This window comes from Nicotiana tabacum, chromosome 11, assembly GCF_000715075.1.
Source record: "Nicotiana tabacum cultivar K326 chromosome 11, ASM71507v2, whole genome shotgun sequence".
Classification (NCBI taxonomy): domain Eukaryota; kingdom Viridiplantae; phylum Streptophyta; class Magnoliopsida; order Solanales; family Solanaceae; genus Nicotiana; species Nicotiana tabacum.
The window spans coordinates 90,189,655-90,208,056 of NC_134090.1; the positions used below are offsets into that span (position 1 = coordinate 90,189,655).

At 34.1% G+C, this 18,402-nt stretch overlaps 2 protein-coding genes across 4 annotated transcripts; both read right to left on the reverse strand.

Moving 5' to 3' along the window:
- Positions 1 to 3,190: 3,190 nt before the first annotated feature.
- LOC107799145 (acid phosphatase 1-like) lies at positions 3,191 to 5,944 on the reverse strand. Its single transcript, XM_016622229.2, has 3 exons — positions 5,433 to 5,944; positions 4,634 to 4,843; positions 3,191 to 3,553 (listed from the first exon to the last, which is right to left on the reverse strand). The coding sequence occupies exons 1-3, from the start codon at positions 5,834 to 5,836 to the stop codon at positions 3,376 to 3,378; spliced, it is 792 nt and encodes a 263-aa protein (XP_016477715.1). The 5' UTR covers positions 5,837 to 5,944; the 3' UTR covers positions 3,191 to 3,375.
- A 1,851-nt stretch (positions 5,945 to 7,795) lies between these two features.
- On the reverse strand, positions 7,796 to 15,869 carry LOC107799144 (uncharacterized). Of its 3 annotated transcripts, none has more exons than XM_075225281.1 (8): positions 15,620 to 15,869; positions 15,348 to 15,523; positions 14,093 to 14,306; positions 13,291 to 13,457; positions 10,783 to 10,907; positions 9,502 to 9,562; positions 9,017 to 9,065; positions 7,796 to 8,170 (listed from the first exon to the last, which is right to left on the reverse strand). In XM_075225281.1, exons 2-8 carry the CDS (start codon positions 15,498 to 15,500, stop codon positions 8,100 to 8,102), a joined length of 840 nt encoding a protein of 279 aa, XP_075081382.1. In that variant the 5' UTR covers positions 15,501 to 15,523; positions 15,620 to 15,869; the 3' UTR covers positions 7,796 to 8,099. The 3 variants fall into 3 exon arrangements, with proteins under 3 accessions (XP_075081382.1, XP_016477713.2, XP_016477711.2); XM_016622227.2 differs by having other exon boundaries at positions 15,617 to 15,869; XM_016622225.2 differs by having other exon boundaries at positions 15,595 to 15,865.
- Positions 15,870 to 18,402: the final 2,533 nt, after the last annotated feature.

An 18,402-nucleotide genomic window follows, 5' to 3' on the forward strand; every position in this document is an offset into this window, starting at 1 on the left:
AGGGACATTTCCATCCTAATCTTCCTTAGACTGAAACTAGAACCACCGTCAAATTTCTCTACTTAGTACTTTGTTGAAGATGATGAAGACATCTTAACCCTAGATTATATGTAGAAACTCAAACCTTGCTTTGATACCAATTGTTGCGAAAGATCGTGCATTAACTAGCACACAATCACACATAAAGCAAATAGAGAAATATTAACACAACGATTTAACGAGGTTTGGTTAGGCCTAATCTTCGGGGCAGAAGCAGAGAGAGTTTTCCACGATGAGTCTATACTATATTAAAAATGGGAAGCTCCTAACTGAAAATTTAAATTACTATACTACCCTTCTTACCAATCTAAATATCCTATTTAATAAAAAGAAAACCTAATGCATAGGAAGAGAAGTAACGCATCAGAACCGTGTTTTGAAGAACACATGCATGTTTAACTTGCTACTTGTCCCCGCCAAGAGTTACACTTTCTTGCTAATCAATTTGCGTATTGGAGTTAGAGTCTTGGTAGAACAGACTTTGTACTTCTCTTCTCTTCTCTGTGCTCTTACCGGATATTCACGGTTCATTCTATTTGCATATGAAATCTGGTAATTTCATTCTATTCTTTTCCCATCCTTTACAGTTTATTGTTAACAAATTCAATAGAAAAAAAAAAGGTTTGGGGTGGGGATAGATTTGCTGAACTATTTAGAATGATAATCTCAAGAGTCAATGGAGAAGAAATACACTTAGAAAATGAAATAAAGTACTAAGACACAATAGAATAATAGATCTTGAACAGAATACAGAATTTTATGGCTTTGAATGAGTCTATAATCCTTTACATATACTACTTGTGATTGTTAAAATTCTTTAGAAGTTTGAGAATCAACTTCTGAAGGTGTTCTTATTTAGAGGTTATTTGATGCAAACTTGTCATACATTTTCTTAAGATCAGAAAACTGAAACCTTAGTGAACGCAATGTGTTAATAATCTTATTTCTCGAAAAGAAAATCTATTTTGACTTTTGATGACCCAATCTTTAATAACTTTTAGTTTGTCTAACTGATATTGACTTATGATAGAGGTGTATTGGAAAATTTAATTTATGCTGGTGTCAAGGAACACCAACAAACTTCAGTAATGAGCAGTACTACAATATAGTGCTATAGTCGTTTTACAATGAAAAGCTTCATCATGAAATATTTACTCTGTTTTGCCCAAGCTATTGATGTTCAAATTCTTTGAACCATTTGTCATTTCCTTTTATTACTCTATCGTGTGTGTTTCTACTTAAATAATTTTTTGGTTGTTGTGTGTAGGATTCTTCTTCTTATAATATGTAATATCAAATTGTTAAAAGTTTAGTTTTCAAAGGAAATCACAAATTATTCCATTACAGCTTACAAGATTATTTAAAACTTAAATTATATGCTGCACTATCTCATGTTACTATTGCGTTTCACTCCTATAGAATCAACTGTAATTTACTTTCACGATCGATGTTGTTGCAACTACACCATTCTCTTTACTCCAGTTAATTTGCTATTTTCCTTCCTTTTGCAGTAATTTTTCTAAGGAAAATTCACCAAGTCGTTAGGGCGAGTGTCATGGTGCATGTATAGTTTATTAACTTAGAACGATCAGAAAGTTAGAAAGCAGAGAAAACGAATGTTATCAATTGTTTGTGTGGATTAGTGGACGATGAATTAAGATATTCGACCAGCATGTGCTTTAGAAGTGAAGAAAGTGGGTTATAATGGAGTTCAAATTGTTTTAACCTTAAACTTTAATATATTGCATTCATAATTAAACATGTATGTATAGCTCTGTTTTGGCTTTAAACCATCATGTGTGACTAAGAAAAAGATTGTTCATATTTTATGCCTTTAATTATAGATGTAGATACACTAAAGAAGCATAATCATATGTTTACACTTTCAGTTGGTAGTTAAAAATATAGCATGGACTGAAAGCTGAGAAGATTTGAGTGTTTTGTGTGTATTGATAATTTTAATTTCTTAAGATATTGGTTTTTGACTCATTTTTTGCTACCAAAGAAATGTTTATCCCAAGAATTTACTTTTTCTCCCATGAAAATGAATGTTTATTCCATGAATTTAAATTTCTCCCATGAATGAAGGATATCCTTTCAAGTTCAGTCAAAAATAATTTCATGTAAATTTATGTTGCAATGCCAATTAAATAAACTACATGGTCAAATAATAACCTAATATTGGATTTTATCCTAATTTCTTATTTGACCAACTTTAAGCTGTCAAGAGAAATATCAAAGGTGACAATGAACGTCCTTATCATGACAGAGCAATGGAGACAGATGAAAGGAACATACACCAGTAATATCGTCTATAAGTATTAAGTGAAATATGCTTTATTACATATTTGTACCTCATGATAAAATTTAGATAAGTAAAATAATCACATGTATCTAATTAACTTTAATTCTGCATCTTCGTAAATTCAGACGATATTCAAACATCTTAATCTTGACAAACAAGTCACTATATGGTGATCCATATTAATCATTCACATAAACTTGTATTTTATTATTTCATGTATATTTCTTTACTCAAAGCTTTACCTTAATAATATTTTTACTATTTTATAAAATTGTGTACTTCATGACTTGACATACAAGTGTAATGCACGTGTCGAGAAACTAGAAAGAAGAAAAGCACAATACAATATATAGAATCTTTAACTAAATTCCAATATATAGATCTCAAATAGTTCCAAACCTATAAGAGAAAAAAATTCCAGTTTGACAAGGACAATAAGTTTTTCTTCCCAAATCTATTAGAACAATGGGTGAACCAAAACCTATGGGAATTATGAATTTCCTAAAATACAAGAAAATAATTCAAGCCACAAATAACGATTTTCTTTTCTAACAGACTTTACTATTTCTCATAATCAATCTTTAGTGTGGCTGAATCACAAACTTACTGTGACTCGAAAATCGGTGGTTAACCTTTCGCTTTATATGAAGGTAAACAGAAAGAATGAGAAATAGTCAAGAGTTGTGATTTTTCATTCACAAATTGTTGAGATTCTTCTTCCTTGATACTGTTGTGGAACTAAACTAAAACAATAAAACTTTTTTGGAATCAATGTGTGTGTGCGTGTGCGTATGTGTAGGACAGAGAGAGAGAGAGAGAGAGAGATTGCAGAGATGGAAATGGTGGTTATGCACAATTGTTGCTGCTATGATATACATTAATTGAATCATCAATATTCCAGATCAAAGGATTACAACAATTACATTTCCGTAATTTATAAGATAGCCATTAGCCAGTGAAAAAAATCATTGGCATGTTGCAATAACATGGACTACCAACCTACTGAAAGAAGATTAGTTACAAATTTTACTTTAGGGAATGTAATACATGGGGTTTGGAAGCTTAAATGAGCGGTTAGACGCTGAGGAACCCAGCAGATCACTCCATTGGTCTCCAGAATTGCCCAATATTCGGAACCCCTCTTCTACCATCTCATTTCTCCTCTCAGATTTAAAGGTTGTTGCTGTTTTACCATGGTCGTCCGAGCCCCTGCATACAATCATTAACCAAAATTTTATTTATTTAAAAAAGTATGATACACTAGCATCGTCACTGATCTGTGTCGTGACTAAGAGAAGAAAAAAAAATTATGTCACATGTTCAAATACCAAGTGCAACCATTGGAGATTGTACACAACTTCTACCTCCCACAATCCCTAACCCCCATTTTCAAACCAAGAATCGACATTAATGTTTTAAACTACAAATTCAACCTCCATCTTATACAAAACTAAGGATTCGGACATAATAAAAGTTGAACATGTGTTATTCTTCAGCATCTAGAAAACGAGAAAGATGACATACATGCTAATGCTAATCAACAAGAAAGATGATATACATGTTAATGCTAATGTGAGATAAGTAAGTGTGTCCAATGGATATTTAAGAAGATTTACGAGGGTTTGCAGTATGGTTAAGTTTAATTCAACTTGAAAACATATGGATTAATCTACTAGCAACTGTGGTTCACCTATGTGAAATCACGTCGAGATTGGGGATATGCTTAAGTTATCAAGTCATAGAAATTACATAATGAAGTACGATTATGAAGCAAATATATGTAATTAAGCAAAGAGATTGTCAGACACGTGTTCTAGAGTTAGGTTCCTCAACGCACATTTTAAATGCATTGACCTTTAGAAAGTAATGTTTCATTGATGAAGGATCCTGGAATTGGGGGCAAGCCAAATATTTTAATACAGTTCCAGCTTTTAACTGATCAATAAAGTTCAAAGAGTTTACACACAATAATAAGCTTCAGCAACCAACCAAACATGCGAAAGACGAAACAAAGCTTACTGCTTTCAGTTAAATGGACTTATATAGTCCTCTTGAGAATATTAAGAGTAAATGCCTTCACAAATGTTAAGTCTTAGTAACGAAAAAGGAAAGCAAATACGGGATTAGTAATGACATGGTTAGCAAAACCTCTTATGGCATGTAACAGAATCATCTTCACAGGACACGGAGCATACACTTGGACGAATTTTATTCTGAATGTTTTCCATTTTTTATCATCAGGAATGAAATCAACGAACTTTATTCATAAAATCGTAGCCATTTACTCACCTCAGAATGAGCTTGTGCCAATCTCGAAATCCAGCATTCATCAAATTCTCTACAGTAATACCTCTGTGTCTTTCGCCACGTCCAGTCAGCAAGAAAACTTTGAACCCTAGACTCAGAACATCTTGATAAAGCTTCAAACTGGAACCTATGGCTGGCGCCATTCCCTTCTCAACCCATTTTTCGAATTCCACACTATCAAAAACCTCCAATCTACAAACATTCCCCGAAAAACCATTAGAAAGGTCAAAGACAAATCATCACTAGCACACAATTACACATATTACAATGCTAAACATGAAACTCATGAACATACTGAATATCTAAACTGTTACAGAAGCAGAAACATAACTCCAAGTAAAACCAGGCACATTACACTTCTAATTGATAACTAATAAAACTGATACTTCCTTTCCTTAAATTTAACTTAATACATCATAAATAAAAAGAAAAAAACTGCAGTAGTGGTTAAAAAATAAGACAAATAGAAAAATATCCTATCAAAGTTTAAAATTTGAACTCTTGAAAATTATGAAAGTTATAGAATAACACGTTTTAAGCAGGGGCGGATGCATAGGGCTAGTTATGGGTAGCTTAGGCTCGGACCCTATATATATGTGAAAAATATCACTAAACAAGTACAAATAATTAATTTCATATCCAGTAATTAAATGATCAGTGGTGATACAATCCCAAAGTCGAACCCATACTAAAGTTCAAATTCTTGATCGGCTTCTAATTCTAATATGTCCACATTAAATTTACTCAATATATAACTCAATGTCACAAATAAAAATCGTACCCGTGACCATGGTCGGAATAATAGGGAAGATTAGAAAGCAAAGTCTCATCCACATCAAAAACCCACACATCTTTTCCATCAGCTCCCAAATCACGACTTTTAGCATAAGCTCCAGCCTCATCTGAAACCCTATCAATGTCCATCTTATAAGCCCCGCCTTCAATGTATTGCCTCACGTAATTACCACATTCCTCTGGGATCGTCTTCCATGGACCTAAATTGTTAGTTTCAACAGCAAATCTCCAACTAGTACACTGTAATTGAACTTCATCCTTCAACTGATGGTGATGGGGTTCAGGGTACTCGATAATCAACGGCCTAGGAAACATATGGGAATTGAGATTTTCATGTCCAGTGACCAAAGTAAACAGCACCAAGAAAGTGACAACTCTCAAAATTCTCATTCTCAAAAATCTGTGAATAATGGAATATGAAGAGATGCTTGCTGGGTTTTGGGGAACTGCGATAAAAAGACCAATGCTTGCTAATTAAGGAATGGAGTCAACGGAGGGGGATATAAATATATATATAGGCGTAACAGGAATTCTGGTTAGGTGGGGATGACCAGCACCAGGCCAATAAGATTGCTTCATTATTCTACGGTCGTTTTATATTCCTTTGCTTTTTATATTTTTGTCCCAAGTATCGTGCGTGTCCTTGCGTTGTTTTTTTTAATTACATAAGTCTCATGCTCCTTCAACTTTACTTTCCTTCTTCTCCCTTGTTATATTAATACTAATTCTAAGTTTAGTAGCTACATTAAAATATAGAATATTTGCTTTCCTTTTAGTTTAGAATGTATAAAGAAAATTCTCATTAGTTTATTTCCTTTAAATAATCTATAAATAGTACTGTACTTCTTTTTATTTTTTAAATCATCAAATTTGTTACAATTCATTCTCTTTGATTTTCTCTCTAATTTCTTAACACAAAACAAACTGGATTGAATTGAATGAAAAACGTATTGTCCATCCAGAATTGATTCTATCCCGCATGTTTTGGAGGGTTAAAAGTCTCGAAAGAGTTTGGTAAAACTTCTTGTGTAACATGTATCCCGTAAAATTAGTCGAAATGCGCAAGCTGGCCCGGATATCCAAATGATGCTGCAATTTTGTCTGTACTTTTGGCGAGTTATTTGATTTGTTTCACCTCTAGTCCTCATTACTGGCTTTATTCAGGAAAATTTTAAAAAATAAAAAATAAAAACTACACAAATAATCTAGAGAAAAGCAAACATTCTAAGAGTGACTTTCTTTGAGAGATCCTATGGATTAGTGGACTTCATTAACGAGACAAAGCTCCTATGATAGAAAAAGGTCTTTCAAAGAAAATCCATAGGACATAGTGTTCGTACAGATAGGATGACAGTGGGGCGGGGCGGGTTCTGTTTTAACCCATAAAGTTTTAACTCGCCCCGTCCCGTCCCGCTTCGCATAGCATGTTCACCCGTATTCTCCCGCCCCATATCTACACCCGCATCCACCCGCCCAACCCCATTCCACTAAAGTTTTTTTTTTTAAAAAAAAAACTTTAAATTTTCTGCTCACTATTTAAGTTAGTTAATTATATTTACTTCCATTAAACTAATTCATTTTCCTTTTTCTTTGGGATATATCAAATGGATGTGTCTTTTGGGATTTCAAATCTGGCTTCATTTTAAGACTAGAGGCACTTTAAGAATGTGCTTTTGAGCTATTAGGACTTTAACCAAAAAAGGAAAAAAAACAGAATAATTAATGTTGATGAATTACAAAGACAAAACAAATTAAAAGAACTTTTTTAGAAGAAAATTGTTGGCTTTTCCTTGTTCCATTGTCAAAGCATACTTGCCTTTTTATCGTCTGCTTTCTGTTTCTTTTGGGGGGTGGGGGGGTGTTTGAGGCGAGGGGGCTGAATTTTAAAATAACCAGCAATAGAATTTTTCACCAATACAATAATAGAATTTGTGTAGGATAGATTCATATCTTTCTTACTTTGTGTCAATATTTGAACTCGCACCCGCAACTTTTTCTTTTTTTAAAAAAATCAACCCGCCCGCACCCGCACAGACACAAACCCGCCCCGCCCCACATAGGCTTAAACCCGTACCGCACCGCCCCATTGCCATCCCTGTACAGAGTATGGTGTGGACTGTTGGAGGAATTAAAGAACTGAGAACATTGAACACACCGAAAGTGCCCCTCTGATAAGGAATGTAACAAAAAGTGAACTAGAAGAACTAAAAGAGCCGTGTAAACATAAATCCTAATCAACAATCAAGGTTGTATGCGAAATCAATGCAAGAGGGCACTCACCCCTCTAATATTTCCCCAAAACAAAAACTAAAAAACACATTGGCGACATTTACAGTAATAATCCAAATCTTGAACTCTCAAATCTTACACTTATAATTTAACAAAAAAAGCACCCATGTAATTTCGTCAAAACAATTAGCATCAACAGGTAGGATATTTTTGTCCAAGTTTCATACTGGGGAACAAAAACAGCCAGCAACTTCTGATTTCTACCAACTTTACTAAAGCTAGAGAAAAGTGGACTGCACATCTATTTGCTTAATAAGCACTCGGCAATTTCTTCTTCTGATTTCAGTGACAGAAGGCTTGGTCCCTACCATGAATTTTGGCACTGTTGATGAGCATGTTTGGTTTTGATCTCTCTCTCTTCGTATTACACAGTACCAGCTTTTGAGCTTCCCAACGGGGTGAACATGAAGTTTCCCGAAAATATAGCTTCTTTATCTGTCCAATCAAAAGCACCATCACTATAAAGAAAGTTCCAGAAATATTTTATCTTTATACAGGCTACCAGTGAGGAATCAGTAATGAAAAAGAATTTATTGAAAATTCCCTCATAAGTCTTTGTGGTATAATTTTGCTTATATGTTACGAATGAGAATGGGGCTGCTTCAAGTGAGAAAAGATAGGATCATCCATACATAGACAATATGGGGATGAAAAGACAGAGATATAGCACAGACAACCCGTGCCTTCAAACCCTAGCCCCATTTTGTTTAAGAAATCAAAAGAAATGGATGGATTCAATTCAATCAATCCTCAGGTACGAAGCCCATAATGTCTGATGCAATAAAACTGAGTTAAAAGAATTCTCTGAAATAATTAACTGGCCATTGGTAAAGAGAACTTCAAAGACTTCCATGTCTAGCCACAAATCAACAGCCAGAATCACAATCAAGCATCCTAACCACTCTGCTGAGCTTTATTTTCATACAATACTTGTGCAAACATTTCAAATGCAGGAAAGATATCTCATGCCGACTGATATATTTAAGAGTTACAAAATTATTTTTATTATACTCAGGATTATATTTAAAGACAACAAGATTTCCTGTAAAAAATCTCATCATTCTATTTTCCCAGTCTTTTCTTTTCCTGATGGAGGGGTGGTTTGCAGATGTGAAACATGACATCACATGGACAGAGACTGCAGTGTCTCGCACTGTTTAAGATTTTCCTCTGTCTCTTTAAGAGGGGAGACTAAGAGCGTGAAAGCCCTCAGTTAACAAGTGCTAACATAATTTTCACATAAATTGATACACACATATTTGTTTGAGGCAGAATTAGTACCTGTCAATGACATACAGTTGAATTCCCTGCGAACATACCTCGACAAAGCCTGCAATCACACGATTAAAGAATATAATAAGCTTGGTATACGTACAGAGCCCAACCAAAAACAAACTACATGCAACAACCTGAAAAGAAAAATAAGCATGGCATGCAGAATCCTCGGATGCATTAAACCTTTGGTACAGAGCCCAATAAAGTGAAAATTTAATTTGAGGGAAATTACTAAAAGAGATGTACTTTCAAGAAATGATGAATGTTAGTCTCAAAACTGCACTGTTTCTTGCAGTCAATAGAAGCTAATAGCAACTCAAGGAGAAATGAGAACAAATTTTATCTTTCACGAAAGACGCAAAAGCATTTCCATTTTGACATGCAATCCCGAACTCCTTTAATCGACCACCAACTGCCTACAGTACAAGTCTACAGTTCTGAGCAAAGACTGCATCAAGAAGAGCACCTCAAGAATGGAAAGATATACTTGCCTGGAGAGGAAGCAAGGCGGCATGATCTGGTGTAGATGTACCATCATCAGAGAAGACATTCCTACAACATAAAATATCAGAAGGTCAATCAAATAGAATGCACATAGAATTGCCAAATGGCCATCTCTTCAATCTTAATTACAATAGGGCATAATAAAGACCAAAGAGAACTCCACCATTTTCAGATTACCAAATATAACACTATATCTTTGTGTATACCATTCTCCTATACCACATCAAATTGTAGTTCACTATAACACCACAGTAACATCATGCTTCAAAATATGCAGCTGCAAAACAACGAACAGCTAGTTCCAAGTTCCATCCACAGTTTGGAACTAACCTTGGACAAGGTCAGTGTTAAGAGAACTCTCCAAATTTCAGATGGACTTTGTATGGAGGGGCAATTCAAAGATAGAAGAGCAAAAACGAAAGGAAAAAAAGTGAGCTAGAATGGTCAATGAATATGCAGGAAAATAAGATAATGAGGGAAAGGCTTCAACTTCTGTAATTCCACCGGATCTTTGGTTTAGCTATCCCTCAATACAAGGGAGAAGCAAATAGTCAACTCCTAGCGATCCTAGCTTGCTTGTAGCTAACAATGATTAGTTTTTGGATTTGCTTCTCTATCCAGACAAGATCATCTGATAAGGAGCGGTGCATTTCATCATAACTTGTTGCAAGCTTAAAAGATCTTTAAAGAAGGTTGTTTATTATTCTTCATAACAGATTCATTAATATACATATATATATTTCAAATTTTCTCACTAGTATCTCATGAAGACACGATTAGGGCATAATTATCCAATGTGTTAATTTCTAGCTTGATAAATGTGGAAACCAACTATTGCAATCTTCAAATAGTGTTTAGAATCTCTCAAGAGAATGCAATGACTGATAAAATATTGCAGTCAAATTAAGGTTGATACTATTTTCCTCTTTCTTATATGTGGTTAAGGTCTGGAAACTTCATTACATATACCCTAACAAATGTTTTCATCTTACACATCCTTTTGTTTATCCTAATTGAGCAGAGTCCCCTAAGTTTGAAATGGCAACAAATGGAAGCAATTTTGCATTGATAACTGAAATAGCTACAAAGAGTTATGCTGAATTAATGTAAGAAAGATGAAATAGCCCATAAGTTCTATATAATGATAAATGACCAAGCAAAAATGATTGGATCACAAACTTCGCTTGTTGAAATACTTAACAAACTAAAAATGAAACTGCAACGTTCCGATACATCATGGAGCCTGAACAGATAATGCTATGCCTTACCTCCAAATTACATTTTCCAACTCATCCTGCTTAGCTTCAGGAAGCATAGCAGCATCATAGGCAACAATGTTGCCATAAAATATCTTCTCTAAATCCTTCATCCATTTAGTCAACAATAAGTTAACCTGCAATTTCAATAGAACAAAAGATACAAATAAGCTTAAGTTTATAAATCCTGTTATTTAACCATTCAGAATCTTGCATGCCCATTATAAATCACAATAAAAGAAAGAGGAATTATATCTGCCATCACAGAGCTGCTTATCCAGTTACATACTACCTTCCCCTTTTCCTTTTCAGTGAGTACAAATTGTGGAAAAACCACAATGACGATGGAAATACTTTTTTCTTTTAGGGGATGAAGTTAATTATTTTATTATGTGAAAAAGGGTAGCCCCCACATACAAGGTGTATACAAAAGTACATACTCATATACAAAAGTATGAATCTCCACAAAAGAATTTAGTTTGTCATACACAATATAAAGACGTCCAACAAATCTTCACAAATGAACTTTGAAATCCTTCAAACGCTCTTCTGTTCCACTCTTTCCATATTGTTAACATGAGAGAACAGAAAAACTTCCACGCTCTCCTTCTCAGCCACTTTATTCTGAATTTCCAACCTTTCGCCATACACCATAATGTATGTGCTATCAGGCAATAATGCATACATCCTCTCCAGCTTTCTCGCACACGAAGCACCAATTAATGTGGATTGTCCTTCTCCTACACAATTTATCAATCGTTAGGATGCCTCCCCATTCTACTGGACAAGTTCTTTTGGTAAGTTATACTACTGTTCAAGTAGAAAAGAACACTTTGGCGCTCTCAGAATCCATTTGATCAGATAGGAGAGTCTCTTTTCTCTCTTTTCAGCAGTTTACTATACAATAACTTGACTATGAACATAACATTCTTTCGCCTTCCAAATTCTAGAGTCTCAATCGGCAAGTGAAATTCATTGCTCATATAATATCCAAGTAAACTGTTAAGCTCTTCATCACCCAATCTTGCAGATTTCTCCAAAAATTTAGATCTTATAGTATTACTACTGTGTATTCCTTACCGATGTCTGCGACTAAGACAGATCATGGCGTATAGAATCCCAATCTTGGAAATACACTGGAAGAAAATCACAAACATCACATTGAACAGTATTCAGTAATTGAGAAAGTTGAAAGGAGAAGGGTGGAAAAGGATTACCCGAAAAGAGACATTAGCAAGAGTACTTAGTTTACTATCTAAACTTATTATATGTCCTTAACAGGCAGGATAACTGAGCTGGAAAAGTTGGAAAAACCACAGTGAAATTTTCTGTGAACGACAGTGGGGAGGAAAGAAACAACCATTTAATCAGACGGGATATAGTAACCTCTCCTCTGAAAACAAGGGGGTAAAGACAGAGATTTGAGGGACTCAACATAGCCTTCCTAGGAAATGCATTTGAAGGTTTAGATGGAGGATCAGGTTTTGTAAAGAAGGGTTATTATGTAGTTATACTATTATAGAGAGGAAGACATGAACTGTAGTGTAATCATGGAGGAGGAGGAGGAGGACCATTCAGACAGTGGGAGATATGGAGTTTCTAAATCGGGGAGTATAATAAATGGGTGAGAAGATATTTGAAGGAATATTAATTAAAAGCTATTATCTTCTGGAAACAAATTTGATGCAGTAATGCCCCCTTAAGTGAAGCTTTTCCAAAGAAGAAAAGCATTAACAGGGGCAGGCATTATACTGAAGAAATTAAAAAGGATGAGTTGTAGGACAATGGAAAAAAGTGCCAGAGCATGGAAAATGTAATCTATACGTTTAAACATAGAATCAGATTTCGTCATTAATATCAAACTGAAAACACGACAAGTATACAAACATGGGGGAGGGAACCTCAGATAAATCTTATTCATTTGAAATCCAAAAATGTGAAAAAGATCCTATAGAAATAGTGATAGCAAAATCTCTGAATGAAAAAGAAAAAAAAAAAGGAAAAGAAAAAGTAGTGATGAAAAAAAGCTTTTGTAGGAGATCAAAGCTCTTTCACCAAGGAAAGTGACATGTTAGATTTACCACCATCCCAAATCACATATGCAAGAAACAATATAAAAGAGGCCCGCGCATGGTAAGATCATAGATGTCCTCTAGCTTAGGCACCAGAGACTTGTTCTAAGACGGCCCCTAACTACAGTCCTGTTCCTCATTCTTTTTCTTCTTTCATTTTCTTTTTTCTGGAGGATATACCATCATTATCATGCATTGATATACTTATTAATTTTTTCACCCCAAATTTTCAAAAGAAAAGAGTTAATAACTTCATGGCTATTCTGACTTTATTGATGGTATAACGACAAAGGGAGACTCTGCAACTCAAAGTATATCCAACAAGATTAACAGTTCCAATATGAATCATGTTGTGACCAGAAACAACTTAAGGAAAAACAGAAGGCATGCTGAGAAGAACTGTTTGCTTATAGAATTGATTTTTCTGTATCAGGATTCTGTAACTTACCCCAGCTTTAGAAACTCTCAGCTCCACATCATGATTATAAATCTCATACAAATACTGCCCCAACTCAACACCTTCCTTACCCTCCTGTTTCAAGCGTCGTAAGCAAAGCCACATATGGATAACAAGTAACGAGAATGTGGTCTTAAATGTTTTCTCCAAGTTAAATACTGCACAGCAACATATATACACAGATCAGACAACTAAAATAAACATTAATTAGCATAGCAACTCCACGAAGAAAGGTAATTATAATCTCTAAAGATGGCAGGGAAAAGAAAAACAGAAAAATAAGGATGTTGGTGAAAAATAAGGTAATTATAATAGTGTGTTTTCTTGTTTAAATTTCTTAAATAGCTGCATTTTCACAAGAAAGAGTCATCAACTTAGACATAATTGATCACACAGCTGAATATTTTCCTCAAAGCATCATATGGCAAATGAACATTCAAAAAGTTGAGCTCTAGTATTAACATGAGCAAGAATGCTGTTAAAGATTAGCAATAATGAGCTGGGTTAGATTCTTAAGAGATATAAGCTGCCAGTGCTTAAATGGTTAAAAGGATAAGCCAGATTCAGTCAACAATTTGACAATTGCTAAATTGCATCTTCAATTCAGATACTCAATAATCAAATATCCTATAAGGATCATAGTGAATTTAAGAAAGAAAAGACACAGATGTAGCATTGTATTTTCTCTTATTTTTCTTAAAATAAATAATATAAGTTTCAGATAATGATCCATGCACCAACAGGAAAAGGCAAAAGCAATGATGTTCGAGGAGCAACGAGCGAACAGACTAACCGTCATAAATAGCAGGTCTATCAACTTGGTGAATAACACGGCGATAAATAACATTTGCCCCTCGAATGGACTTGCTTTGCTTACTATAAAACCGCAACAGCTTAAGTATAAAGCGCTTGATGCCCTCGTATTGTGGATCTTCAACTCTTAATGGTGAATCAGGTGCTAATGCCAGTGAATGAGGCTTAGTCCAGAACATCTTGTTCAAATTTACCTATTCAAGTGACAGAAATTCAATTAGCAGCAGCCGCAGCACTTTGTAAGTTGGAGAAATTAAATCTAACAAATCATTTGCTTGGTATAACCACCAATAACTTGATTAACAGCTTGTTTGGATGGTTGTTACCTATTGTATTGTATTGTATCATATTGTTACCTTAAATACAATATTTGTTTTGATTGTTACTTAAATTTTATATACGTGTTGTTAATTTTGCAGCACTTTGTAAGTTGGAGAAATTAAATCTAACAAATCATTTGCTTGGTATAACCACCAATAACTTGATTAACAGCTTGTTTGGATGGTTGTTACCTATTGTATTGTATCATATTGTTACCTTAAATACAATATTTGTTTTGATTGTTACTTAAATTTTATATACGTGTTGTTAAATCTGTCATTACGTAACAACAAAAAGTGCCACTCTATGTAACTGCCGATTTGGTGTGGTCGCGTCGTTATCTTTTTTTCCTCTTATCTTACCCTTGCTTATTATTAAATAATTCTATTTCATCTTTTACCCTACCTTTTTATATAATAATTCTACCTCGTATCTTACATTTCCTTTGTAATATTGTCGGTATATTCTCCATATTGTTCGTGCATGACGTCATGAAACGACACAAACAATACAATCTATTCAAATATTGTATACATCAAAACAATACAATAAAATATAATACAATACAATATGATACATTAAGAAGCGATACATAAGATAAAGCTATTGTCTTTCAGTTTGCAGCAAGGTCAACTACAGAAATTTAATAAAAGAAAGCGCACAAACGTCACAATTTTCGAACAACCAAAGATTAAGACTCACGCAACAGAGTCATGCCGGACTATAATATACACACAAATGTTAGGCATGTTTAAACCCACAAGTTTCAAAAGTCTCCATTTCCTTTCCTTAAACACTCTGTGTCCGACACAAATAGGTTCACAATATATAATAGGGAAATTTAGCTTGAAGCTTAAAAGGTCATCAAGTACTCAAAACCCCAAGATTTAGAACAAAAGTCAAAAGTTAAAAACCTCGGTATTGACATTGAAGATTTTCTCAGTAGGATCAGCTGCAACCGCCGCAACTTTGGAATAATCTCGACAGGAGAAAGAACACAAATGTCTTCCCAATTCTGAGTTAACCCTAGCAAACTGGGAAATAGCCTTGCTCCATCTCGGCAACATCCTTTTCGCTATCAAATCAAACACTACCAGAAACAATGTTTGATGTCATAATTCCCTATAAAAACGTGCTTAAAATATATACATTAATTCAAACCTTGGAAGAGATTTTTACGAACGACCAGAAATTATGCTCTTGAGCTGTTGGAGCTGTGCTGCGATCCTTGATTTTCAGAGGTTTAGGAATATCATATTAAATTAAACCCTCCTAAATAAGAATGAAATTTGTTACTCCCCACCAAAAGAAAAAAAGTAGTTCAATCGTACGGTCACGAGGAGCTTTTGAAAGGAGCGAGATCTATTTCTGTAGCTATGATGATTCCACGTCGTTAATGGCTTGAAATGACTATGATCAGTCGTTTTTAATGGTGTCAAATTGCTTACAAATTTCATTAATTTTCCAGTTGACATGTTTAATTTGTCCGGTTTTCATCTCCAAGATCCATTATTTTTGCCTTTGGTCTTTGCATTCTTTGGAAAAAATTCTCCAATTTTCTTTTAAAGGAAAATGAAGTATTAAATTTAGCTCAGTTAATGCATTTTCTTGAGTGTTTATTAACAATAATGGTAATTCATTAATTTGTACACCAAAAACACAAGAAACAAATATCATCCTTCTGAATGTAGACACCAAAAACACCTAAACAAATACGCATGGTATGAATTTAAAAGTCCAGACTTCCTAAATGTATTTTGTTGCTAAGAAATGTAACTCAAAATAATTATATAAAATAAAAAAAATAAGTAATAAAATAAGAGAAGAACATTGAACTTTCTTATTTTATCAAGTATTCAAGTGTATCTCATTTCACATTTCATGCCTCTATTTGTACTATTACATAAAAGGTTACAAAAGGATTGTTTTAAACATGACATTAACAATTGAGATCACGGGAAAAGATCATGAGAAGGGGTTTTGGAGGTGTAGGAGTTACAATCATAATAATGAGGAGTAGTGGGAGGTTATCTGTAATCATGGATAAAAGTAGTGGCAATAGTGGACATCTACATTTACTAATAATTTATAGCACTCCCTCTTAAATGTCCAAATATAGATAATATGCCTCGTTAAAATCTTACTAAGTTAAAACCCTGTGAAAAAAAAAATTAGTGAAGAAAAAAGAGTACACATATCTGTAATACGCTTTGTTTGTTGCCTCATCTTACTAGGAAAATCCAATAGGACAAAACATAGGCTAAGAGAAAAAGAGTACACTGCGTATCTTACTCCCCCTCATGAAAACATCGTTTTATTTCTCGATGACGACGCATTCCAATCTTCTGTCTCAACTTCTCAAATGTTGAGGTGGGTAATGTCTTAATGAACAGATCAACCAAATTATCACATGAATGAATTTGTTGAACATTAATTTCAGTGTTCTGTTGAAGATCATTATGTGTAAATATAATGATTTATTTGTTCTAATTGTATTTCTTGTTGTTTCGTCTTAATATACATAGCATATTTTATCCCAATTATATTTATTTAGATATAGTGAATATATATATATATATATATTACTCAAAAATTGATTAGATAGACATATATATTTTGAGTAAGTTTTACATTAAATTACTCAAAAATAATGTGTAGGAATGCAAAATTTATTGGAGTTAAATTCAATAAAATAATTTGGCCTTTATTTCAAATATGTTAGTCCAAATAAAAAATTACTGGCTAATAAAATTGGATTGATTAGATAAGTCCAATATACATTGAGTTAAATAAATAAGTCCAAACTCATTAGGCTAGCTCATTTAATTGGGCTACAAGTGATGAGCCCACTTCATTAAGCCCAAATGACGTCTTCCTAAAGGCTCAGTTTGGTGCTATGTGTGAAATGACATGGCACAACAAGTCAAACGTAAGAGCTAATAGGATCATGCCACGTGTTAAAATGACAATGCATGCCAAGTCAGATCAAAATGCCAGTGAAATCGCGTCACATGTGCAAGTGACATGTTCTGGCCAATTAAATGCGGCCTAGTCACACTTCAATCTGATTGGTCGGAAATAGTTTGTTCTCATCACAACTTTTCTCTTCCACAACTATAAATAGGGGTCTTCATAACTCAGAAAAAGACACCAGAAGTTATAACAAGAATCAAAAGAGAGCTTGTGGATCAAATACTGCAGATTTCTGTAAAAGCTACAAGCATTCAAGTATTCTAAGGATTAAAAGATCAAGCCAAAGATTTCAAGAACAAGCTGCAAGTCCTTAGATTAAAAAATAAGCCAAAATCAAGATCAGACCTCAAGCACTTGGATTAAAATAATATAAAATTCAAGATTAAGCTAGAAGGCTCTTTTAGTTATTATTGGAAAGAAGAATCAGAGGATTTATAGAGATTATAACACTCATATTATTTGAAATAAAATACTACAATTATTGTAATATTTTTCGCTCTCGATTATTTTCTTGACACAATTTATTGTCTACAAATTCTAGCACGTCCAGTGGGACAATTTCTACCTCTGATCTTAACTTTTCAATCACCAAAGTTCAAGAATATTGAAATGGCTTAAAAAAAATCAACTCCAGATCAGTTTTCACCGGAGCTGCTAATTCCAGGTTCTACGCTAATGTGGAAGCATCCTTGATATACCTTTGAAACTTTGGACCAGTTACAAGGAGCAAAGTACGCTCTTTATGACAATAATCACTCCAAGTTTCGTCCACATCAACTCCTGTTTTTGGATCTTCATCCTCAAAAGGAGAAAGATCGTCTACAAACGCACATGAAGGAGGAAGCAATGTTTCTAAAAAGATTTAAAAAAATCTACCTCTGCTTAACCTCTTCGGATCCAAGAACTCTTCTGTGAAAGAAGATGATGATACTTCAAGTGATGGATCCTCCCCACTTACACCGCATAGCATGAGCCAATCAAGGATCAATCTATGTG

Excerpts from the sequence above, each read along its gene's own strand:
- LOC107799144 (XM_075225281.1), bottom strand. The coding sequence starts at position 15,500 with ATGTTGCCGAGATGGAGCAAGGCTATTTCCCAGTTTGCTAGGGTTAAC. Across the intron at positions 13,458-14,092 it reads TAGACCTGCTATTTATGACG|TATTTAACTTGGAGAAAACA; the intron begins GTTAGTCTGTTC and ends GTTGCTGTGCAG. Across the intron at positions 8,171-9,016 it reads CAACTGTATGTCATTGACAG|ATAAAGAAGCTATATTTTCG; the intron begins GTACTAATTCTG and ends TTGATTGGACAG.
- LOC107799145 (XM_016622229.2), bottom strand. The coding sequence starts at position 5,836 with ATGAGAATTTTGAGAGTTGTCACTTTCTTGGTGCTGTTTACTTTGGTC. Across the intron at positions 4,844-5,432 it reads TATTCCGACCATGGTCACGG|ATTGGAGGTTTTTGATAGTG; the intron begins GTACGATTTTTA and ends GAATGTTTGTAG. Across the intron at positions 3,554-4,633 it reads TGGCACAAGCTCATTCTGAG|GGGCTCGGACGACCATGGTA; the intron begins GTGAGTAAATGG and ends GATTGTATGCAG.